Source organism: Canis aureus, chromosome 3 (assembly GCF_053574225.1).
Source record: "Canis aureus isolate CA01 chromosome 3, VMU_Caureus_v.1.0, whole genome shotgun sequence".
NCBI lineage: Eukaryota > Metazoa > Chordata > Mammalia > Carnivora > Canidae > Canis > Canis aureus.
In genome coordinates, this window is record NC_135613.1 from 14445348 (window position 1) to 14472313 (window position 26966).

The following is a 26966-nucleotide window of genomic DNA, read 5'->3' on the forward strand; positions in this document are numbered from 1 at the left end:
GTTCCTTTATTGCCTAAATACATTCACCTGGAATCTATACATTGGATAGTGAAATCCTTCTTTATTTTTAATCTTTGCTAATTACTGTATGGAACTCATCAACTATTAAGTTCAAGGAATTATTTACTTGATCACTTTTCACATATTTCAGTGTAAATAAGGACACAACAACTCTATAAAGCAGAATAAACTATAAATGATTAGAAATCATATTTCAAGCATTTTTAGGAGTTACGTTTTAGAACAAAATTCAACAGATTCCCATTACATCTTTCATTGCTTAATAATCTTGTTTTATTATTCTCACTGCAAAAGATAAGCCTATTTGTGACTTATTTGACTAAGACAGTTTTGGGATTTCTATTGAATTTATATATTCCTTATTTCTATCATTTATTCTGTCACTCAATAAATATTTAAATGAACAGCTTCTATGAGTAGGGCACTATAATGGACAATCTAATCATAATCCTGGGGCCACTTAACTGCCTTATTTAAGGGCATATAAACAGTAAGGAATACTTGAAATACGTAACTTTTCCTTTAGTAGCATGCTGGAAACTCAGTCAGGAAATTGACATACATATTTCTTGATATACAAAAACTAAGAGATGGCTACATCCAAAGGCATGGCAATTTAAAATCTGTCAGTATTTTGGAAATAGCCTTACTATTCTTGGAAATTGAGAAGGTTGAAACAGTCCTCGAATTTTTCAGTGAAATCTGCTGCAGTTCATCTGAACATGACCTTTCATCCTTTGTGTGACTTTTAACGTCATTGAAATGAAGTCACTATATATTGTGTATGATAAGAATCCTGGCCTTAATTTGATTTCAGGTAGTTGTAACAGAAGTAATATTATTTTATCAGAAGACTGTGTTGGAACAGACTTCAGTCTTTTGCCATCAATCATGTGTTATAATTTTAATAAATATACCTAAGAGATTTCATCTTTATGGAGGCAATTGGTTAGGCTTTTGGCATTCCCATATGTGTTCAAATCCAAGGACTGCCTTATGTGAAAGTTTTATGAATTAAAATCTTTACTCTGGTTAAGTCACATCACTGGAAACTAAGAAGAAAAGGCAGAAAGATCTCTGATAAAAATGTTACATCTACTATTAATAAAAATCCGTTTATACAATTTCCTTCTTTTTACTACAGGTAACTGAGAAAATTGACGTGGTTAGTGTGATGACATTGAAAGGACTCATACTTTTAAAAAGACTTATTAGGGAGAGGCAGGTCACTTGCTATTAAGAGGCCTACAACAGGATCTTCTTTTTATCTTTACCTCTACCACAGGAGTGCACCATTTTCTTAGAAAAGGGCCCCAACCAAGTTAATAAAAATGATTACTTACACAGTAAAATATTTATCAATTTATAACATTACTATCAAACAAATCACAATATTTTTAAAATTTCTAAATGAAAATACTTCATTGGGGGTTAAATTATAATGTGAAAGGTTACACTGAATTAGTGCAAAGTGGGTAAAAAGTAGTAAAAAAAATAAGTAAAAATTAGAGCTAATTTAATGTAGCACTTATTAAGGTCAAAAAGTAGCTCTCTGCATTCCTGATAGTATGTCTCAGTGGAAGAGACAAGAGGCAGCCAATAAAAGAGTAAATAGTAAGACAAATGGATGTTATTTAAAATATATGTTATTAATATAATACATATTGTGTACATGCATGCATGCCTACATATTTGTATGTGTGTGTGTATGTATGTGTGTATACAACTTCAGATAATGATACATACTATAAAAAGCCAGGCAATGATTTGAGTTGGGGGTCTTTCTACTTTAAGTGGGGTGGTCAGGGGAGTGCTCCCTGAGGATCTTACATTTGAAGAAAGGCCAGAGGAAGCAGAAGAGGGAAACTGTGAACATCTGAAGACAGAGAATTGGTGGAGGGACCATGCTCAAAGTGGAGGGAAGGAGCTCTAGGAGTCAGGGAGCAGGGAGGAAGCAAGCCATCATGGCAGAGGAGAGAATTGATCTGAGGGAAGGCATGGTGTGAATCATGGTCCAGTTATATATTGGGTCTTGTATGACCATGGCAAGGAATCTGGATTTTATTCTAAGGCCCAGAAGAGTGGCGTGATCTAATGTACATTTTCCACGTCCTCCTTGCTGCTGTGAAGAACATGGTTGGAGGGAATGAGGTAGAAGCAGGCTACAGCGGTGGTCCCTGTGGGAGTTAATGGTGGCAGAGGCTGGAGAGGAGATGGTGAAAACCAGCATTGGGTCATGCTTGAAGTGTCAATGCACACAACTTGTGATGGGTTGGTTGTTGCTGTTAGTGTGTTACTTCTTACCCCTACTAATCTTCTCAAGGACAAGACACTTTGTAGGTTTCTGGGATCCTCACATCATTTCTCAGTTTGTAATTTCAACTGAAGTTAGCATTTCTTGTTTTCTTCCTGTATCCTAATTTGTAGGATGATTCAAGCTGTTCCCTGACCATTCAGTCTGAATTATATACTATAAACCCTATAAACCATACTCCTGCCAGACTGCAAAAGACTACTGGTCCTTCTTGACAGCCAAGAGAAAATGTTTCCTTTCCTCCCTTTCCTTCAATGAGATCCTCCCCACCCCATGATCACACACTCCCAGGAAACCAGGTTTCTTGGTTCATATGTTCTGTGCCAGCACATATTGGATATTGAAGGGACCTTCTCTTGGACACTGTTTCTCGCATATGAATACTTTCCAATATTCTAGAACTAAGTCTGTTCTCAGAGCCATGACTAGCAGTCTCTGCCCTGATTCAACAGAATTGATCTTCTGGTTCAGATTTTAAAGGGTACTTTCATTCCCCTTACTTACAAGTTCAAGAGTTTAATTAGTAGTTCACCCATCCATCTTAAAAATAATTATGGCTAATCAGTATTTTAAGTATGCATAATGGATATCATTTGTTTTGGAGTATCAGGATGTATTAATGAGATAAATGTAACTGTAAAGAGTAAGTGTCTACTATAACTTTTTCTCCTAAAAAAATGTTTAAATCCAGATGATGATATTGATGATGATGATGATGACAACGACGACGATAGTACTTTTAAGTTACATAGAAACACAATCTTTATAAACAAGGGATAAAACTGTAAGACTAAGCTAATGTTAGTTAATCCAAGATAGATTGTGTTAGTATCTCAGCATTTAGTGGCTTTTACCAAAAATGTACCTTCTTCTTTGTAAACAAATTTGGCAGAAAACACTAACACTATTGTGGAATATTTCAAATATCAAATAAAGTTACTTTATAATACTACAAAGATGAAACATAAGAAATTTTTATGATGTAGAACTATGTTTGTTTGAGATATATCTTTAACACTTTTACCTACAAGTAAAATGTTGTGGGTATTTGAATGCATGTTCATTTTGATTTCAGTAATATTCTCCATCTCACTGTGCTACCACAGCCGGGCCTTTGTTGATGATATTTATTGACATTACAATTTTTCAAGGTTAAGGGTTTTGGCGGTCTCTCAGAAGTGACCGGTAGAATGGGATAACATGAAAGCATTGAGTATGTTTTCTCTATTGCTGGCTTCAGTCTCTCCCTTAAAAATCAGTCATAAAGTGTGTCCACATCTCAGAGTGCATCTCTGATGCAAGACTGATGCTTTACCTTCTGAGCAAAATCAGTAAAAATAAATAGAAGGCATGATTAAAAACGTGATTCAGCTGGGCAACAATGATACATGACCACTGACATAGAAAGAAGGAAATGAGAGTTTCAGAGGTGGAATTAGTGTTAGTCTACACCGAAGAAGTATAAAACAGAGGTTTTGAACAATCGCTATGGTTCCAAATATTGGAACAATTATCTTCAGTTAATCTAAACTATAGGATGCCATGCACTGTGAAGGAGTAATAAAACAATGGACCTCAAACCTTGTATGAAAAAGTGAAAAGAGTTAACATGAATGTACTGTGATAAATACAGTGAGCACCAGCACATTGACTATCTTCTCCCCTTCCCCAAATATCCCAACCATCACATTGCTTTTTGTAACAAAAATGATGATTCACCCTCTAATTCTAGCCCATCTTTCTCCATTCTTGTTCTTAATTATGGTGCAGAGCCTTTCCCGACCTTTTCACATTCTTTCACTTTCTCTTTTTTGTTTGTGGGTGATTTATGACCTGAGTTGAACAGTGCTATTCAAAGGTGCTATTTATTACTTAAAAAAATAAGTTTAGTGGCATGATGTTAATTAGTGTATTAAACATATGCCCTTGACCCTGTTAGAACGAGGACTCACTGTCAAGAGTCACTGCTGTTAGCGTTTCCCCCACAAACTTTCTCCAACCACGGAAATGATGGGGAAAAAAGAATCAATCATTTTTTAAGCTGAAATGTGACAGTGGTCATTTTCTATTTTGGTTTGTAAACTCAGCATTTTTCTTAGAAGCTTCTTAAATTAGCCTTGAATTGATTTTCATTCAACTAGCTCTGCAAATTTTGTTTGCAATCTAAATTCTTTTACTGACAGGCTTTTAAATGGGGCAAACTCCATCTCAGTACTTTGTGACTAGGACCTGAAGGAGAAGTGAGAACTCCTGACATAGACAAAGTCATTTGCATTGCATTTGAATTGCATCAAATCCACAAATATTTATTGAGCTTCTGGAGCAAACAGTTTCTAAATGCCATACACAAAGGTTAATGTTGAACTCTGAGCATATTGGAGCTCTGAAGGTTGGTTCTCACCCTTACCTCCACATTAGTATCACCCAGGAATCTTTTAGGAAACTGAGCGTACCAGTACAAATTATTTACTGTGAATTTATTTCCTGTGAATGGGCACTTGTATACTTGGAAAGTTGGATACCACAGATATATCCTTGTACTGATCTTTTGGTGAACATATGCTTGTATTTCTGTTGGGTCTGTACCTAACAGTGGAATTACTGGGTCATAAGATGTGCATATGTTAAGCATTAAGAGACACTGCCAAATAGCTATTGACCATTTGGATATCCTTCTTAATGATGTGGCTGTTTTATCTTCTTTTTTCTTAAAAAAAAAAGGAGGGGGGCCCTACATGGCTCAGTAGGTTAAGTGTCCAACTCTTGATCTCAGCCCAGGTCTTGATCTTACAGTTGTTAAGTTCAAGCCCTATATTGGGTTCCACCCTGGGCGTGGAATCTACTTAAAAAAAAAAAAAAGATTTATAAGAATTCTGTATATATTTTGGATTTATTTCAGATAAATTGATTACAAATTTCTTCTCTCTCTCTCTGTGGTTGTATTTTCATATACATAATAGTAGTGTCTAGGAGTTATTAATTATAATGTATTCTAGATTTTGTCTTTTTACTTTTAGTTTACTTTTGATAGGCTAAAAATAGTTATGGGAAGAGAATGTCAAAAAGTTTTACATTTGAATAATTTTTATTTCAATCTGCTTTTCGTTTGTAATAAATATGTTCCCACATCACCAAAGTGCAGTGCAGTGAAAGCCACATTTCTCTTTTGTGTAATCATACCACTTACTTCAATTGTGTTCTCTCCTCCTTGAGATGTCTGTTCCACAATTAGCTTGAGAAGCACTTGGTGTACTTTTGCATGTTTAGTGAGCAAATCTTAGTGACCATTGACTGAAATCAGTATTCACATGGGATCTCTTAAGAGCAGAGAATATGATTTATACCATCAACAGTTCATTTCTTTAAAATATGCCTTAGTAGGTCAAACCAGAGAGGTTTGTGGCCTTGGAATGTGAGAAAACTAAATAGACCCACATTTTTCTACTGTGACTACCACCAGAGCAAATTCTCACCACTGACTTTAGTTCAGCGAACTGTGTCTGCTTTTTCTGTCCTATGACACTGTTGACTACACTCACTTCCTATTTCAACCATAACAGTTCTTTGAACAAGAGGGAGAACAGTCCTCTTCCTCCTGGCTCTCCTAGGGTCATGCTCAGTGAGGAACGTTCTATGGCAAAATCATAGCTGAGGTCCAGTCTCACAGCTTTGTACATTAATGCACCATTTCTGCAAGGCTAAGTCTTCCCTCAGGATGGCTGGGTAAACCAGGACTAAAGGTCCAATGCATAATATACAGAAGACCAGTTTTTCCCTTCAACACCCTGACTTGGTCCTGAGCCCCTGCAGGTGTTATCACTTTTCTGTTCCAAGTTGGTCAGTGGTCAGGGCCTTAGCTGCCTTTTTCTGTCACAGTACCATAGTCAGGGAGAGCCCCTGTACTCTGTCAGGTAGGTTTTAGAACTTTAAATTTTAAAGGGAAATGTGAGATCATGATTTCTTTTTTTTTTCTATGCCCCTGGGAAAATATGCAGTTGTTTCTAATTAATCCTCAGTAAGATTCATGCACAGCACATAAATAATTTGCCATTAAAAAATTAAAGCTCTTCCTGCTCAAAAAAAAAAAAATTGGCATAGGAAAGAGCCAGCTCGTATTTCGTGACAATAGCATCTGTCACTTAGACTCATTGCCTGAGAATTATGAACATGATAAAAGGGTTGGACTCGATCTCTGTTTATCACCTAGCACACCTATTAGGTGCAGATGCCAGTACTGTTACGTAAGTGGACAGATTCAGTTTTATTCCTTCACATAGGAAGGTTGAGTATCAGTTTCACAGGATACCTAGTGTTTGTGAAGTTCCAGAATTCATTATATCTGATATAGCATGGCAGGTAAATTGATAGGAAATTAATTGGAAGACAGTTCCAAACATAATAGCTCAGTGGAAACATCCAGAATCAATTAATCAAACTGCAGCTCATTTTAATTGGACCTACTCTAACCCTGAAAAGTCATTGGAATCTTTAATTAAGCTTTCAAGCTCAATAGTATTTACATTGGCTGTGTTCTTCAGAATAGTTCATCTTAAAGTAAGAAATTTTTAACTTGAAATCTAATGGTAAAGTAAAAATCCTCAACACATGTATCCCATGTATGTTTATGTCTAATTAGACCTTTTTTTCTGATAATTAAAAATATAGTTTAAAACCATTCGATTAGATAAACATTAACTCTTCACAAGTACACAATACAGAAGCCCTGTTTACAAGACTAGGTGTCGATTTTCCTCTCACTATTACAAATAAATGTATTTCATACAGACGATGGGTTTTTTTTTTTCTGTTATTATCTCCGTCCTCTGACCTTCTTGTCCACTGAGTACCTATTCCTACCATTAACATCATGTGTTTCCCAGTCTAAATCCATTATTAGACCCTGAGCTCTTTGAGGGCAAGTTCAGTTGCATATAATTCTGTACCCTCTGTGTCAGACACCATCATGCCCAGCGAAGAACTACTAAGTAGAGCTTGCAGAACTGGAATGTTTTTCAAACCAAAAATGATCTAAGAAATAGAAGAAAATGAAAATGATCTTTTTTGACCATATTTTAGTGTGGAGAGAAAGCGACTCCCTTGCAAGAAAAGGCCAACTGTAGATTCTTGTCCTGTTCTGCATCAACTGAATGTGTTTATTTTAATATTTCCTCAGCTGTGTGCCCTGTGGGCTTGTCCCTGGAATTCTCTATGCCTCTAGCTCCTTGTCTAGAACAAAACAAATAAGAATAAGAATAAACAAGCTGGGACAGATGAAAAGGAACTGTATTTAGCTGTTGGACTCCCACATTATCTAGTTATTATGATGTCACTGGCAGAGGGAGTTCAACTCCTAAATCAGAGAAACTTGCTGCTTCAGAGTGTCAAATGCTTAACAGACCATGATTTAACACTACTCTGTCCTATAAACTATATAAATATCATGATTTAAAGTACTATAACACGAAATAAAGGAAATACACCAGGAATCCACCTATAATCCAGACTTCCCAGCACCTAACCCTCCTCCAGAGTTCCCGGGCCAAAGCTATAAGCAAAGCTATGGGATTCTTTTTTTTTTTTTTTATAAATTTATTTTTTATTGGTGTTCAATTTACCAACATCAGAATAACACCCAGTGCTCATCCCGTCAAGTGCCCCCCTCAGTGCCCGTCACCCATTCACCTCCACCCCCCGCCCTCCTCCCCTTCCACCACCCCTAGTTCGTTTCCCAGAGTTAGGAGTCTTTATGTTCTGTCTCCCTTTCTGATATTTCCCACACATTTCTTCTCCCTTCCCTTCTATTCCCTTTCACTATTATTTATATTCCCCAAATGAATGAGAACATATAATGTTTGTCCTTCTCCGATTGACTTATCTCACTCAGCATAATACCCTCCAGTTCCATCCACGTTGAAGCAAATGGTGGGTATTTGTCATTTCTAATAGCTGAGTAATATTCCATTGTATACATAGACCACATCTTCTTTATCCATTCATCTTTCGATGGACACTGAGGCTCCTTCCACAGTTTGCCTATTGTGGACATTGCTGCTAGAAACATCGGGGTGCAGGTGTCCCGGCGTTTCATTGCATCTGTATCTTTGGGGTAAATCCCCAGCAGTGCAATTGCTGGGTCGTAGGGCAGGTCTATTTTTAACTCTTTGAGGAACCTCCACACAGTTTTCCAGAGTGGCTGCACCAGTTCACATTCCCACCAACAGTGTAAGAGGGTTCCCTTTTCTCCGCATCCTCTCCAACATTTGTGGTTTCCTGCCTTGTTAATTTTCCCCATTCTCACTGGTGTGAGGTGGTATCTCATTGTGGTTTTGATTTGTATTTCCCTGATGGCAAGTGATGCAGAGCATTTTCTCATGTGCGTGTTGGCCATGTCTATGTCTTCCTCTGTGAGATTTCTGTTCATGTCTTTTGCCCATTTCATGATTTGATTGTTTGTTTCTTTGCTGTTGGGTTTCAGAAGTTCTTTATAGATCTTGGATACTAGCCCTTTATCTGATACGTCATTCGCAAAAATCTTCTCCCATTCTGTAGGTTGTCTTTTAGTTTTGTTGACTGTATCCTTTGCTGTGCAAAAGCTTCTCATCTTGATGAAGTCCCAATAGTTCATTTTTGCTTTTGTTTCTTTTGCCTTCGTGGATGTATCTTGCAAGAAGTTACTGTGGCTGAGTTCAAAAAGGGTGGCCTGTGTTCTCCTCTAGGATTTTGATGGAATCTTGTCTCACATTTAGATCTTTCATCCATTTTGAGTTTATCTTTGTGTCTGGTGAAAGAGAGTGGTCTAGTTTCATTCTTCTGCATGTGGATGTCCAATTTTCCCAGCACCATTTATTGAAGAGACTGTCTTTCTTCCAGTGGATAGTCTTTCCTCCTTTATCAAATATTAGTTGACCATAAAGTTCAGGGTCCACTTCTGGGTTCTCTATTCTGTTCCATTGATCTATGTGTCTGTTTTTGTGCCAGTACCACACTGTCTTGATGACCACAGCTTTGTAGTACAACCTGAAATCTGGCATTGTGATGCCCCCAGATATGGTTTTCTTTTTTTAAATTCCCCTGGCTATTTGGGATCTTTTCTGATTCCACACAAATCTTAAAATAATTTGTTCTAACTCTCTGAAGAAAGTCCATGGTATTTTGATAGGGATTGCATTAAACGTGTAAATTGCCCTGGGTCACATTGACATTTTCACAATATTAATTCTGCCAATCCATGAGCATGGAATATTTTTCCATCTCTTTGTGCATTTCTATACACTAACAATGAGACTGAAGAAAGAGAAATTAAGGAGTCAATCCCATTTACAATTGCACCCAAAAGCATAAGATACCTAGGAATAAACCTAACCAAAGAGATAAAGGATCTATACCCTAAAAACTATAGAACACTTCTGAAAGAAATTGAGGAAGAAGCTATGGGATTCCTTGTTGAGCAGACAAAACTCCGGCAAAGATGCTAGGAGAATTTGGTCAAAGACTTAACTCTGAGTTCTCGACATTCTGTTGAGATGAGTCAGCAGAGTGTGAGAATAAATAGGGAGGTCTGAAACTAAGGTGAGTAGCAGCTTTAATGTGGAAGGAAAAGGAGAAGAGTCCTAAGAATAAGGGGAGAAGAGAGACTTCAAAAATGGGAGGAGACAGAGTAAGTGTAGGAGGAAGGAAACAAGAAGATTATCAGCTATTCTGAGACTCCGGGATGAGCTAGACTCCTTTGTCCTTGGCGTGCCCACATAAACTGGAATTGGAATATATCTGGTTCCATAGCACACTGCATCGGGATTTATAAATATAAAATATGACTTCACTGTATTTGCTTCACGGAAGAGGCACTAATTATGTCAACTGAAGTAATTTCAATACACAAATTTAAGTATAGTTGTTCGAATGGAGACCCTTATGTCTATGATCTGAATTCTAAATACCATTAGTGCCATGAGTCATGAGTCCAAAATTCTTAAGAATTCTTTTAGTTTTCCCTTCGTGGTATTTTTGTTATCCAAAAATATAGGATTGATCTATTCAGAAACATTCCTTGGGTTTTTTCCTCATTCTCAGGCTTGAGGACCCAAACTACCCTGTGTGGCCAATAGTGTTCCTCTCTCTGAAGCATCAAGCTCCCACTCCTATGGCATCATCCAGTTTAATGAGCCAGTGCATTAACTGATTGTTAATAATCAGTTATTAATGTCAATTGCTGATTAATTAGTATGATTATAAATAGCTACTGCACAGCTATTATGTGTTGGGCACAGTTTTTTGTGCTAGGGTACAGTGTGATTGAAGCAGCCCTTACCAAAGTGTATCTAATGGCGGGACTCTCGTAATATACAAAGTCTGTTGGTAAAATGTAAAACCTGCTAGATGGTGACAAAGGCCTATTTTTTAGGGTCTTTCTGGCCAACTCTTGGTTTTGAAAGTTAAAATAAAAACCTGTTTAATCTCTGAGGATAAGGAGATGTTTATTAATGAAGGCTAGATGAGAGCTAGCTAAGTAAAGTGGTAGAGGAGGGAGGAAGCGCGTCCTAGGAAGAGACGGTTTGTGCAGAGCAGGTCTCAGATCCTGATGGTGAGGCAGCATCATCTGTTCAGTGGCAGAGCTCCTTTTTCGAGGACCCGTGACCCTCTAATGCACCTGGGTAGAATCATCCAGACTATTTAGAGTACTATTTTCCCACTTCAAGTTCTGAGTAGAAATTGAAGGAACACCTTCAATTTATGGTGTTCCTGGACATCGGGTGAAGGCCCTTTTCGAGCTTACATTCTTACTAGGACATTGCTTATAAAATGTGGGGTCGACTGACCACCTGAATAAGATCCACTTGGGAGGTCTGTTGATTGTTTCGATTCATAGCCCCTGTTTCTGGCCCACAGAATCAGTATTTCTTGGAGTGAGGCTGTATTTTTAAGAAGGCTTCCGTGTGACACATTCCTTAAAGTTTAAGAGCCTCTATACCTTACATAGCAGGATCAGATTCCACTCAGACAGTGGAAACCTCCTCAGGGGTGACTTGATAAGACATACTGTCATGTATTATTCCATAAATGCTATATCACTGTCTCTCCGACAAACCCCTTTCCCCCAGTTTATTGAGAATCTTTCCAAGCTTAGGTCAATCCACACTAGACCAGTATTTAGAAAAAATTCGCTGGGAAATATGCCAGACAAAAGTGAATAATCTTAGTTACCATTTTTTTTAAGATTTTATTTATTTATTCATGAGAGACACAGAGAGAGAGAGAGAGAGAGAGAGAGAGAGAGAGAGAGATTGAGGCAGAGACACAAGCAGAGGGAGAAGCAGGTTCCATGCAGGGAGCCCGACGTGGGACTCGATCCCGGGTCTCCAGGATCATGCCCTGGGCTTAAGGCAGGTGCTAAACCACTGAGCCATCCGGGCTGCCCAGTACCATGTTTTTGATGGAAGAATAATAACCAAAGACCACATCAGTGCACAGTCGTTAGAAGAACTTAAGGTGTCTTTCATAATTCTCAATAAATTAAAATCATACCAGCATCAGGACCAGGTTTCAATATGAGAAATGGAGCCACACTCACCCCAAATATATGTTGGTTTAAAATTGAAGAAAAAAAAAAAAGCTTCTACTTAAGACTGTCAATCCATCTCACTGTTACTTTGCATGAACCTAAGAGCCTTATTTTGTTCTTTGAAAAAAACTCAGAAAAGAAAACCTCTCTGACTTACATTTTAATAAATCCTTTTTAGAAAACCAGTATGAAACAAATTCAACCTTTGGAAAAAACAGAATTCATGTTTTATCTTCTTAGATCTTTTCAATGTTCTGTCACAAATTGCGCTCCCCACATTCTATTGACACATCCAGTTTTGGCCATTCCCAGTAAGGCCAACTTTGGCCGTTCTGTGAGGCCTCCGCTTTGTTTGATCTTTAAATCCTGAATAAAACACCTAGGAACATGTTTCCATTTGTAGTATTTCCCTTCTAGGTGGAACGGCCACCAGACAGAGGGGCTTTCTGGGCTGCATTCGATCTCTGCAGTTGAACGGAATGTCCCTGGACCTGGAAGAAAGAGCTAAGGTGACGCCCGGAGTGGAGCCGGGTTGCAGAGGCCACTGCAGCAGCTATGGAAAATTGTGTCAAAATGGAGGGAAATGCAGAGAAAAGCTCAGTGGCTTCTCTTGTGACTGCACCTTCTCTGCATATACAGGGCCATTCTGTTCGAAGGGTAAGTATGGCTTGGGGTGTCCTAACAGGAAAACTCATCCAATATGAAGAAAACATCCTCCAGTCATTTTCTGGGTGGCTAATTTGAGACAAAAAAATGCTTCCATTTCTGATTTTTTTTTTTTTTTGCAAATTTCTTGTTTCATGCTAACCCCATTTCATTTCATTGCTATTTGCCTCAAGTCTTTAAAAAATAGTATCTATTAATAATAAATCCTGTAAAGTTTGCTCTAGATGTCTTAAGGTGTTGGCCACTCATTATGCCTTTCTTCCGTCTAATGTTGATGCTCTTAAATGATAAGGCTATCAACAACCTGTCCCACAAGGTGGTTCTCTATTTTAAAATCACTAAAGGCATTATTGTTATTTTTGATGAAGAAAGTCAACTGTGAAAGGAGATTGAGGAAGTGGGTTTTTTTTGTTTTTTGCCAAACAAATATTTTTTCCAAGAATAAAAATAACTTTTTCACTAAATATGCACGTGTAACAAAATAGAGATACTCAGGCATTTTGCTCTATGATGTGGCCAATATCTGTGAAGTAAAATAGTGAAATATTTGTCAGTTTGTCTTGTTCACAGACCTATGTCATGGAAGAAAGAAAGAACTGAGTGCAGTATTAAGTGTTCTGGACGGACTTCTCTGAATACACAAACATTTGTTATGCTTTCATAGTTACTCCTAGAAAACTGCCATCATGTTTAATTCAGTTGCTTTATTTGAGTGTGTCTGGGCTACTGAACCTTTTCCTGTAGGAGGCTCACAAAAATTGCCTCCAAATTGAAGCAACTCCTGCTTTGCAAAGAAATCGTGTGGGATTATTTCATGAAAAGTGGGGGAAAAGTCATCTACTTTTTACTGGAACTAACTTATAATTTCAAGTCAACCTGTGATAATAACTTACACATTGTTGCAATCATTCTAGGAGGCTGTTTACATAAAGTTAACGGGCATCTGGGGGGCTCAATGGTTTTAGTGTCTGACTCTTGATCTCGGCTCAGGTCTTGATCTCAGGGTCATGGGTTCTACATAAAGTTAGAACAAAGACGACTTCTTCCCAAGAAATTGTCTTCACTTTCTGAATCTAAATGATTTCTAGTTCAGCTTGCTAAGTGCAATCAAGAATGCTACTCTGTGGCTAAGTATCATATTGCATATAAAAAGTGTATTATAGATAATAAAAATCATAAAACAAACACACAAAAACATTCTTCAAATACCGAGGGAATGGGGATGTTGCTGTGTTACCCTGTGAACATCATTTACAACTCATGTTTCACAACTGGTCCTTTATAGTAATGGAGAGAAGCAGAGTTCAAGGATCCAGCTCTAATTATCCCTATAATACCCTCCTCATGTTCATATATATATATATATATATATATATATATATATATATATACACAAACATGTGGGGTGTGTGTGCATGCATATGCATGTGTGTGTAAATTTGGGATATTAATCTCATATAAGCAAAGTACTACACTTTTGTAAAACTAAGAGAGGCTGGATAGTTCCTTATGTGGATCCACTGCTACACAATGCCCACTGCCCTCTTTTATAATAAGGCTGGATTTAGCTTCTTTTTGTAGGGCACAATAAATAGGGGGAAAGTGTTTGGGCAAAAAGGAACGTTTCTGCCCTTGATCCTGGAAGGTAAGATGACTCTTCAAACGTCCTTCCTTCCTATTACAGGAAAACAAGTGTATTCTAGGTACAAAATAATAGATGGGACTAAAAATTTAAATTAAAAAATGGATGATAAGGGAGATAAAAGCCAAAAACTGGTTTATGTCTGAAGTTAGAGAGGACGGCATTATGCTTTCAATTGTAAGGTTAACTAGTAAGTTAATTATGTGTAATTCTAACATAAAGCCATTTCAAGGACTGTCATAAAAGCTCTATTAATTTTCTGTTATTTAATTCTGGTTTGGGGCTCTTTGTTATATCTATACAATTTGTTATTAATAATTAAATAATATAACTGAAACAAGATCTTTGTATTTAATTTTTTTAACATAAAATGTGTGTATCATTTCAGAGATTTCTGCATATTTTGGATCTGGCTCATCTCTGATTTACAATTTTCAAGAAAATTATTCCTTAAGTAAAAATTCCAGCTCCCACGCTGCTTCATTTCATGGTGATATGAAGCTGAGCAGAGAAATGATCAAATTTAGCTTTCGAACAACACGAGCACCAAGCTTACTGCTTTATGTGAGCTCCTTTTATAAAGAATACCTTTCAGTTATCATTGCCAAAAATGGTGAGTGCTTTTTAGATGAGAGTGAGAGAAAATTGAATTAGAACATTAGATTAGTAATAATATGGATCATTCTCATGTTCTTGCCTTTCAAACTACAAACAAGAAGAGAAGTGTGCCTGTTTTTTTTTGTATTGAGCTTTGTTTTTCAATACTATCCTAGAAATTTAATCTGAAAGGATTACTTAAAATTATTAAAATAGCTTTAGCTTGTTATAATTTTGATGATTTCACACACTCAATGTTAATTTTTTATTTCTATAAAATATTTATCATATTTTAATATTACTTGAAGCTCTTTATGATATTCCATGTCATATCAGTATCAATTTTGTGGTTCATTTTGAAATAAGATGACTATTTGTATATAATAAATATTTCCTACAATTAAAACTAGAGAAATTTTGAGAGGATGTTAACAACCTAGCATTATATATAAGAAAAGGTCCACAAATCTGTTGCTTCTAGTGGTCAGCAATGCAATAGTCATGGGAAATGCTGGCACATCAGTGCAGGGCAATGACTTGTGTGGATTAGGATATGTGTATGCTACAGAAACTTTGTCACAGAAAACCACTTGCTGATGTTTTTTCTCCTCCCTATATTCAGATTAAAGATAAAAATTCTATAGATAAATAATCTGAGTAAGGAAAATAAATGTATAAACTTGAATATATCATTTCAGCTAAAATAAATATGGCTCAAGGGCACTGAACACTAAAATAAAAATAATATCGTTTAATAAGTATATTTACCTTCATTTGTGTACCTTTTGAGCTTGAAGCTTATTTACGCATTAGGATATTTTCTTTGTTAAATTGGAGATACCCTGTGAAATAAATTAATTGGCATTTTGCAGGCAGCTAAGTGAGTAATATTAGTTCTCATGGTAAGTGTGGCTAAAAACCATTCATTTAATCCTAACTTCATTCCAAAGTCTATGACCATGACTACTTGGAAATATTTCTCATCTTTAGTAAAACTGCATTTGCTTATAAAAATTCCATTAATCAATTGCATTTTAGGAGTGACAGGTGTGTTTTTTCAAAGATGAGATTATGGAAACATGTTAATGCAATATTCCACAATAGTTTGGCATTTCATAATATACTAAGGTGTATCTTTTTAAGCTAGAGGCTAGTGTAGAGACCTGCTTACACTTAGCTGCATATTTGACTTGTAGGGGAAAAATTAGATATTTGCAGGAAAGACTGCTTCTTGGCAACATGCTTGGTCTTGATCTGGAAAGTAGTGCAATTTGACATAGAAGCTGACTTCTGGAATTATAAAGAAAAGAAACATCCAAATAAGCTACTGTGAATTTTCCACCAGAAATCAGTAGCTAAAAAAGAGTACTCTGAGTTTTTGTAAGTAGTTCTTAAAGTACAATTTAACTAAAACTATAACTTCTCTTCCCTACTTTAGGAAGTTTGCAGATCAGGTACAAACTAAATAGATACCAAGAACCTGATGTCATTAACTTTGATTTCAAAAACATGGCGGATGGGCAGCTTCACCACGTGGAGATTAACAGAGAGGAAGGAGTGGTCTTTGTAGAGGTAATACAGTAAATTCAATGGAAGTGTAGTAGTGGTCACCGTTTTGATTTCCCAGCATGGACTGTCAGCAGAATTACGATAATGAATAGACTAAAGACATCCTCCCAGTGCTGCTCTTGCCCACGCCATAGACAGACTGTCAAATGTGGTCTAGTTTTTGAAAGGATAAAGATTCTGTCCAAGACATTACTGATAGTTGATACCAAAAATGTCAATGTTATACATTATTCGGGAGGGAAAGCCATCTATTTTATCATATGTACCACTCAGTAGGGGTATTGCTACTCTAATGAAACCAATGGAATTGTTCACTGTACCAGCTTTTGAAGAAAAGCATGAATGTTTTGGCCCTCTATATAGAGGAAAATTTCGTAGCTGAATGACTCAAGAGAAAATACCAACCTAGCTAAAAGTATCAAGGTGAAAATAACTTGTATCTTTTTTTTAGCTTTACCATAAGTTTTGGATTTCTCATACAGTGAGAAAATTAGACTGATATAAGGGAATAGGAGGTTGGGGTGCACTGATATCTGAGGGTACAATAAGTTTCCATCTTTGTAAATGACTTTTTTAGATTTGCTTTTCTAACTCTTTGGGGACATACTAATTAATTGCCTATTTTATCATTTTCTTTTGTCTTCCTTTGCTTTCTGTTCTCTTCCCAACAAAATGGCATCCCATCTGGCTGTTTAATCTCATGTAACAATTCTATAGATTGACGAGAATGCAAAGAGACAAGTCCACCTGTCATCAGGTACAGAATTCAGTGCCATCAGGTCTCTTGTACTGGGCAGGATTTTAGGTAAGTAAAGGCACGACCTTCCCCTAATCATGACGCATAAAGATCAGAAGAGTCCTATTCCAAATATACACATGTACACATAGGCCACACACAAATTCATCATGCCAAAAGAAATCTCCTGTTTTATTTTAATTACAAAATGAGTGATGATCCAGGCAGAAACTGTACCTTCTCGGAGGTTTATGTAACCATGTGCAGGGACTTCCTGCTGAGCAAGCATGGTCCCTTGATAGTAATGCTTCTGTGGTCTCTGCATAATGAAACATGATATTGTTCTCACACTTCCAAAAAATCAAACAATAAAGGTAAAAATAACAGACTATGTATCACTCAGCTGCCAAATGCACAGGTTGTCATCTAATGATCAAACTAGGCCCAGGCCTAAGAGAGAAGGGCGGGGGGTGCCATTGCTTTTCTTCAAGTTCATGAATCTGCTTTAGGTTCTGGCTTGGATCCTGTTTACCTTGTTGAAATGTGATAGTGACTTGCCGCTCTTCCTGGAACCCAGTGTTTATTTAAATGTGATTATTATTTATATCCACCAATTACTTCTGATATTAGCACTGAAGTAGAAACATACTCTTACCATTTTAACATCAAAATGTATATATATACATTTTTTAATACTTGCCAACAAAGACTAAATGGAAAGAGGGACAGTACGTTTTGAAAGGGTTTTCTTTTTAGTTATAAGTAAATTATAATTTCACATTATTTGGTGGGGGTGGGGGACCTCTTGCAGTCTGATTTTCATTTCTTGTTTGATACTTGACAATAACCTGGAATATTTTGCCCCAAATAGTAAATGGAATGTTTTATTTTTTGAACTCTTTAGCTAAGCTATTTGTACCTTGACTAATCATTCCTTACATTCCCTGTACATAATCTCAGAATCCTGAGAATGTTTGATTAAAACCACGGGTGAATGATCAAAATACTGGCCCTTGAGAAGGTTAATAGTTAAATTTATAAATATTTATAGGCTTTTTAGGACTGTGATGAGCACCAAAATTGTGTGCAATCATTCTCCAAACAAACGGGAAATACAAATTGCAATGTTCTCTCAGTATGCTAGAGTGGACACGTGCAAAGTACTTCTTAGATATTTGGAAACTTAACTGAAAAATTCAAAGTGAGTTTCATTGTGTAAATTATGTAAATTCAACTATAGTAATAAAAAAAATCAAGTAAATATAACAAATCCTGATCTCAAGAGTTCCTCAGTCTAGCAGGGTCTGAGACAAGGCATTACATAAAAATGTAAAACATAAGATAGAAAATTTTAACAGTCATGCATAATGTTAATACAATCATATTTCTGAAGAAATAAAATCTTCAAATTTAATGCCACAGTTACTGATGAAAATACTTTTTGTGAGTAGAAATATGTTAAATGTATTATAAAACAATTGGGAAACTTATCTGCATTCTATTAGGAGGATTGCATTAATTAAACAGAGGAATAATAAGATTCATTATATAAATATTTCCCTTTTTGTAAATGAGTCGAGAGATAAGTAGGGAATTAAAGATGTTAATGTTTTTATTCAAGAATAACATATTATTAAAATGCATATCACTCATACTGAGAAGTAAGATTAAAGTCCAGATTCAACAATGAATTTTATAGTCTGAATCAACTCATTCTTCTAAAAGTATAGATAAGAATTTATATGGCATGTACCTAAGGTGTTGATCTTGACCAAGGGCTAATTGTCTATTCAAGTCATTTGTAATTCAAAGGAAAGTAATAATTTATGGTCAAATTTGGTGTGGTATATGAATTTACAATAAAATATATGTAGTATATTATTATATTTTAATATAGCATATTAATTTATAATAAAATAGATGCTAAAATGGAGCTATTAATTTTCCAGAGAGTGTTCAGTCTTGGAGTTTATTATGTTAGACTGGGTCCTCCAAGAAGCAGTTGCTAAGACAAAATTAACCATGTGAAGATTTTATTCAGGGAACACTTGTAAAAAAGAAAGTGGAGACAGAGCAGGCCAAGACTGGCAGAGCCATCAGATGGCCATGCAACTCTGCCTCCAAATGAAGGAGAGAGAGAGGAAAAGTTAAAAGTATCCTGGAAATCTGTGCAATCTCAGAGGGGTTGAGCAGTCTTTGGGGAACCCTTGAGCCAACTAGCCATCAGAAGAATCTCCTGTTTCCCCAGAATGAGGAACCCCTTAGGAACCTCTGCTATGATCAGCCACCACTGGGAACCACCCACATGAAGCATGGTCTTGGCCCAAGTATAAAGATAGATTTCAGAGTCTGGAAGCTGAGGCTCTTGTTTGATTACTCTCCTCTAGTTGGAGGTCTGCAAAGCACATTCTCGGGCCCAATGCTTACCAATATGTTTTTCCTATTTGGAAGCCTGTGTGGCTCAGATTCATCTAGCACATACTCTGTGATCAACTGCCGTGTATACAGAGAATGCCATTCAGCAAGGTGGACATTACACCTGCCCTCAAAGAGCTCATGGTTATTGGGCATATACACATAATGGTTATACAAAATGTTCTTGTGTATCCAGTTGAGTATAATGTATCCTAGGTTGCTTTAAGATAAAATAGTTCCCAATTACCCTCCAAAAAATGAGTTAAAATATTTGTATCATTTTATAATTTCTGAATATTTCTTTTAAGAGAGCAGAATATAAACATTCATCAGTCTTTTTTTGGGGGAGTTGTAATTTGTCTGCCTTTTCAACCAAGGACAGAAGATATGACCATTCACTGCCACTTTAGATGGAAACCCAGAAAGGACATATTTTCTCTCTTTCAACTTTCTCCATTACTCATATTTTAAATTTAGGAAGAACTGTGAGATAATTTTGGATTATTGTCACTATGAACAAACATTACTAGCAGATACTCAAAAGGAAGGTAAATTTTAGAAATAATATAAAACTGTATTATGACAACACAGAAACCATCTCTAACTCCCTATTACACTTAAAATATTTAAGGACTCAGTAACTTCTACAATAATAATCACTAGCAGTTGGGAACTGTGGTGGGAAGATCAAGGTTTTCACCAGGCAGCTTAGTTCAGATCCTCCTACGATCAACTTCAACTACATTAAATCTGCTCTTCATATTCATAACTCACTATAAAATTAAGCTCTGAATCCTGTATCTAAATACTTTTCTATGTTGTAATAGTCTTATGATTTATTTTAGTAAAAGCTGGATGATGATTTTCACTCACTGTGAGTGCTCTGTATATGCTTTTGCATATTAGAGATCTTGATCAATAGTCATTATTTATCTCTTCTGAGGACGCAGAGCCAGGAGGTACCTCAGCTAACTGCGTGGAGATTAGGCCAGATGTAAATGTCTGTAGTCAGCAAGGAAAGGACAACCACTCAGTCTCCACTGAAGAGCTGTAAGAACAATCTCCAGTGTGTCAGAAATCTTTTATGTAAAACTCGCTTCAGTGCCTAGAGGTGAAGAAAGATCAATCAGATGACTTGAGTCCTGATTGTGTAAGTATATTGTGAAATGACACTTAAGATAATCGTTATTTTAAAAACAAATTTTAAAAGAAAAATACGGCTTAAAACGAAAGCAGTAAGAAATCTTACTGTTTTTTCTTCATCAGGTGGATTTTTGAATATTTTAACAATTAAAACATCCTCAATACATAGAGTGGCTTCATCTTTGTGTTTCCAGAGAATTAGCAACATTATTTTGAACTGGCCATACCTAGAAACTTAAAAACACCTTTCTCCTCATCATGATTCATGAGTATAGATCAAAGTGTCATGTCCCAAAGAACATTCAGGTTGCTGAAACATGTTATCTGATTTTAATTATAGAGCAAATGGTACGGTAGACATTGGGATTTTGTCAGAGGCTCATATAATTAGGAGGATGTGCTCCAGGTGGGAAGGACGAGTCGGCTCCTTTGACAATGATATCACCCTCATCGCTTTCACTTGGCAGTCAAACATAATAAAACAGAGCTCTACTTACACTTCAAAAAAAAACAAATGATAAAAGCACAAGTCACACATCTCAAATTATATATTTATCAGCTGCCAAATCTAGGTACAATGATAAAACAAGAATAATTTCTAAGATAAAAAAGAGAAAGCAATTATTTATTTCTTTAATTACTGACATGCTTGAAAATATACCTGCACGAGGAATAAGTAAAAAATCAAGTCATTATCAGGGACTGACACTATTGTGTGAGTGACTTTATTAAAGAACAGGAATTGATGGATGAGAAGAGAGAATGAGGTTGGCAGGAGAGTTGGATACTTCAGGAGTTTGAGGCACAAAGCAAGGAGATGCTGGCCAGGCCAGCCTAGTGATAAGCTATGAGACTGGTCAGTCAGCGTAAGAGCAATGAAATGTGAATTCTGCTAGCGTTGTCTGTTAAGTATAAGAGGGTTAGAGATGATTTCTGTGTCATCGTAGTACAATTTGATATTATTACCTAAAAATTACCCTCCTTGCTTGATAACTGCTACTCATGTTTGTTAACGATGAGTGAAGTTAAAATTTTGTTACTCTGGTCCGTTTCCTTTGTAAAAATGAGAGGAAGCAGTTTTTTTTCTTTCTGGTCTTCCTTCAAAAAGGAAAACAGTCTGATGTCATTTCTCTGAAGTATATTGTTCACATAGATTAAGTACTGATGCCAAAGCGAATGATTCCTCAATCAGCTCCTTTAAGAGAACTCTTAACTTGGACATTATATAAGGAGTGGTCTTGGGATCCCTGGGTGGCTCAGCGGTTTAGCACCTGCCTTTGGCCCAAGGCATGATCCTGGAGTCCCGGGATCGAGTCCCACATCAGGCTCCCTGCATCGAGTCTGCTTCTCCCTCTGCCTGTGTCTCTGCCTCTCTCTGTGTGTCTTTCATGAATTAATAACTAAAATCTTAAAAAAAAAAAGAGATCTCTCTAAGATGTAATTAATCAAAGGAAATATGCAGGTATAAAGTTGCTTTGCTAACTCATTAAGGTTTTGTTGGGTCACAGTGCCGCACATGGAAAAAAAATCTCAATTAAGACCATTACACAATCTTGAAATTGCATAAAACCTTTCATGGAAAAATGTGTTCACATCTTGAATGATATAATTTAACCTATTGTAGAATGACCGAAAAATCACTGTTCAAAGGCTGAGTGAAGTTTACAGTTACTGTCTATTACTTTTTTATGTCAGACGCGTTATGGTGCAAGAACCCTGACAGCAGCAATTCTCTGGTCCATCGTGGTTTGGGAAGAACCAGGCTGCATCACACAAACTTGGTTCACATTCCTTTGTAATTAATAGGCTCCATTACATTTGTTTTTATGTCCAAAACTCATTGTAAAATGAAGTTCAGAGTTTCTGTTTATGGATTGTTTTTATGTTAGAAGAGTTTTTGAAAAGCCTGAAGATGTTTTTCACTCATTCTGTGCTGAGCAATAGCTTTGGTATATTTAGAGGCAATGACCCATAGGGATCATTGATCTCTTCTGAGGCTGCAGAGCCAGGAAGTAGCTCAGATTTCTGCAGTGGAGATTTAGGCCAGATGTAAATAAAGTGTGTGGTCAGAGGGAAGAGGGTGTCTACTCCATCTCTTAGAAGAGCTGTAGGAACAAATGTTAGTCTCAGTGATATTTTATGTAAAATATCAGAGCCAAGGGGGCACATAAGATAGTTTAATTAGATTACTTAAGGACACCGTGATTTTGTAGATGTCTTGTGACACTTTGGACGGGTTATGTTGAAAGCAGAAGAGAAGTACAGGTCACCCAGAGATACCTAACTATAAATAGCTTTTGTATTAATCAGATTTTCAAGGTTATACCTAAGAGCAGTAGGTTTGGTTGGCAAATAAATTACCTTTTATGAAAAACTTCTCCCTTATCCACATAGTATGTACTGTCTGCTTTGCCATTTTACTTTTCCACTAACTCTTGTTTATTGAATCCTGGTTGTAATTGCATATAATGATAAAAATGCCCTGTTGGGTGTCAGCCCTACTCCTCCTCTGATTTATTGCACCATGCTCTGGCAAGCCTTCTTATCTTTATGGTTTAAAGATACTAAGATTCTTTTTAAATAAAGTCCTTCTTCATAGATATGGCCAACTACTTGGTTTTGTTTTCTGAGTTTTTCTGTTTGTTAGTTAATGGGAGCCACAGGAAATTTCACAAAGCACTCCTTGTGATTGTTCTTCCATTTACTTCATACCCTTTCCAGAAACAGCACTCTTTCCCTGTATAGAAAGGCATTTCATGCAAACTCTAATTCCTTGGTACTCTATTTTTCCTGCAGACCTTTTGTTAAAAAGTTTCTTCTTTAACAAAGCAGAGGTCATTTCCTTTGTTGGAGAATACATTTGAGGCTAATTTTTTAAAAGGCAAAAGTCTGAGTGAGTTAAGGAATTTTTATAATCAGAAACATCCAAAACAGGATTGAGTCCTCTCGAGAATTGTGTAAAGCAGGAGACGTCAGTCTTGAATTCTTCCACCCTCCTTGTTTTAATCCTTAACATGATGTTGGTGTTCACACCAACAGGAGTCAGATAATAGGAGAGATAGGTCTTTTTGCTCATTGGCTTTATTAGTGCAATTGTCAATGTCTAGCGAGATATCTAATGCTATGTGTTTCTAAGGCCCACTTTGCTTATGAACAACATAGTATAGCTGTTCATTTTGTTTGGACTCAGTTCTGGGGAGATGGCTGCAAAGACCCTGTGCTGTGCCTTCACTGGTCGTTCTAATTTCCACCCACTGACTCTCCTGAGAATAGGAATTGTTGGTCCCGCCTGGCATGCAGTGGGGAGCCTGGAGGTTGCCAGTGAAGAAACTGTTGGGAGACTCCTTGTCCTCTGGTTGGTAGGGACCAAAGGCAGGGACCAGCCTAGGAGAGTCTTGGCAGACCCTAAATTGCATAGATCCCTTCCCTCTGCTTGGAAGTGCTTGGCTTGCAGACATCTCTGGACCCCATGGGGAGAGATCAGCATTGAAAACTTCACAGTGCTGATTTCCCCACTTTGGCAAAAAAGGGAGAAACCTGAACCTTGAGGAGTTCCTGAATCCTGCTGAGGATAATATGAAGTTTGAGTCCTCTCTGTCTAGAGGTTATGTTAGTGCTTGATCTGAACCCTCCATGAGGTGGGGCAGCTATATTGTCTACCTTCTCTGGATGTTGGCCAGCCACCTAGGGAAATCAGGGACTGGCAAGCACCTAGCAGATGAGAAAAACAACTCCATTCTTGAGAAGATTCAATGCGACGCCTGGGTGGCTCAGTGGTTGAGCGTCTGCCTTCGGCTGAGGGCGTGATCCCAGGGTCCTGGGATTGAGTCCTACATCAGGTTCCACACAGGGGGCTTGCTTCTCCCTCTACCTGTGTTTCTGCCTCTCTCTCTGTGTCTCTTATGAATAAATAAATAAAATCTTAAAAAAAAAAGATTCAATGACCAAAAAGAAGAAGAACAAGAAGAAGATTCAATAATAAAATAGGGGAAGAAACTAAACCACCAGAATCATCCCCTATCATGGGAAGCCTCTTCAGGAAAACAGATACTATCCTGATGGAAACTTGGTAAGAGGACTTTTCTTTTAGCAAAGCAACCAAAAGACTTTGGGGAACTAAAAAGTATGATTGTTCCAGACCAAAAGTGTCAGTAGGATATTCTTTGTTGTAACTTGAATTCATCACCTAGAAAATCAAATGAATGAAGCGCTTGACTCACGCCAAATTAAGTCCTAAAAAATAAGATGGGAAAAGTAAAATAGCTTAGAGAATATGCAGAGGAGACCCCCCCACCCCCGTGTGAATAATCAGCAGAACAAGAGAATAAAAGAGTTGAAATGAATGGGGTGCCTGGGTGGTGCGGTGGGTTAAGCATCCACCTCTTGGTTTCGGCTCAAGTCGTGATCTCTGGGTTGTGAGATGGAGCCCCACATTGGGCTCCTTGCTCAGAGGGGGTTCTGCTTGAGGATTCATCGCCCTGTGTCTCCTTCAGTTCTTCCCTCTCATTTTCTCTCTCATTGTTTACAAAATAAATCTTTAAAAAAAATGAAGGCGAAGCAACAGTTGTGTGCACAACGTATGAATTTTTTCAGGCTAAAGAAAAACCTTGTATCTCCAGATGAAAAGGGCCCACCGTGTTCTGTGCAAAATTCCTGAATCACAGGTAATCTCACAAAATTTGAGAAAGAAGTAATACAGCCAGAAGATGCTGGAATAATATATACAGACTACTAAGGGAACAGGGCTATGAAGAGTCAACTTTAAAATAGACACACAAAAATCACCTAATCCATCAAGATAAATTTCTGTTCCAGACACACTCCATCACACTTCCTAACTTATTTCTTCGGAGCATTACCACTCTTCACAATTTTCATTAGTTCCTGTTTCTATGTTTATTTTCTGTCTCTGCGACTAGAATGTGAGATGCCTGATATGCAGGGAATTTGTTTCCTATATCGGTAGCTCTTAAAACAAATATTAATTGATTAACTGCCTGCTTTAAGTTTTAGAATTTAAAGTCTTTTTATACAGTAACTTGTAATATGTAAAATGTTTTGGACTTGAAGGTGTAGTTTTTAAAATTCATCTCGAGGTGTCTGGGTGGCTCAGTCAGTTAAGCATCTGACTCTTCATTTAGGCTCAGGTCCTGATCTCATGAGTCCTGAGATCGAGCCCCATGTTGGGCTCCACGATCAGCAGGAGTCTGCTTGGATGTTCTCTCCCTCTGCCCCTTACCGCACCAGCTCTTTCTCTCTCTGTCTCAAATAAATAAATCTTTAAAAAAAATAAGGGGGCACACCTGGGTGACTCAGTGGTTGAGCATTTGCCTTTGGCTCAAGGCATGATCTCAGGATCCCGGGATCGAGTCCCACATTGGGCTCCCCTCGAGGAGGCTGCTTCTCTCTCTGCCTATGTCTCAGCCTCTCCCTCTCTGTGTCCCTCATGAATAAATAATAAAATCTAATTAATTAATTAATCAAAAGAAAATTCATCGCGTCTCAGATTTGTACCGAGAAGTGAATCTATCCTATTTACATTATTTTTTGGTTCAAAAGGTAAGATTTTTTAAAAGTCTATCAAGATTGTAATCAAGATTTTTAACATCATAGAATGAATGAAAAGCACCCTCCTGATTATGATGCTATTAATGTATATTTCCTTTTCCTTTCTTATTAAAGTAAAAATTCTGAAGCAAGAATGTTTAGAATGTCTTTCTAAACATAAACATCGTTCAAGTGAGTGAATGCTGTGTTTTGGTGCTAAGTTAGTTCTCAGTGTCTATAGGTAGATGGAATGGCTTCTATGTAACATAATGCTGGGGTTGGGGGTGACCCGTAGGTTCAGGGAGCCTGTGAACCTGGCTACACAGTGACACCGGAATGCCACATGTCCATCTCCCCCACCAGGAGAGTACTGTATAATCTGATTATATTATATGATTTTCAGATTCATGATACTAAACATTGAATCAGCATTTTTATCATTAGGTATAAAGTGGGAATGAAAGTGGGACAACACGGGCCTTCTTCAGCATTCTTAGTATAACAAGACAGGCTCAGTCAGAGCCAGGTTGTCCGGAGTCACTTCAAGAATAGCTGCTCTCAAGCCAAAAAAATAATAAGAAAATAAATAAGAGGCACTGCAGAAGGTATGAAGGGAGCAAAGGAAACTGTGTCAATCAGAAAGCAGTTTGTAAATAGCAGAGCCCTGGGATTTGGAGCCCAACAGGCCTGACTCCCGCACCCAATGCCCACAGCTACGCAGCCCCAGGCAGTCAGGACGGTTCCGGATCCCAGTGTC

At 37.3% G+C, this 26966-nt stretch overlaps 1 protein-coding gene across 1 annotated transcript in view; it reads left to right on the plus strand.

Annotated features, from left to right (window-relative positions):
* CNTNAP4 (contactin associated protein family member 4) overlaps positions 1 to 26966 on the plus strand; it is a 242322-nt gene that overhangs the window by 206999 nt on the left and 8357 nt on the right. The window contains exons 18-21 of the mRNA XM_077890879.1: positions 12312 to 12551; positions 14591 to 14815; positions 16238 to 16371; positions 17086 to 17173. Of these exons, the coding sequence (XP_077747005.1) occupies positions 12312 to 12551; positions 14591 to 14815; positions 16238 to 16371; positions 17086 to 17173 (687 nt within the window). The remainder of the gene's footprint in view (positions 1 to 12311; positions 12552 to 14590; positions 14816 to 16237; positions 16372 to 17085; positions 17174 to 26966) is intronic.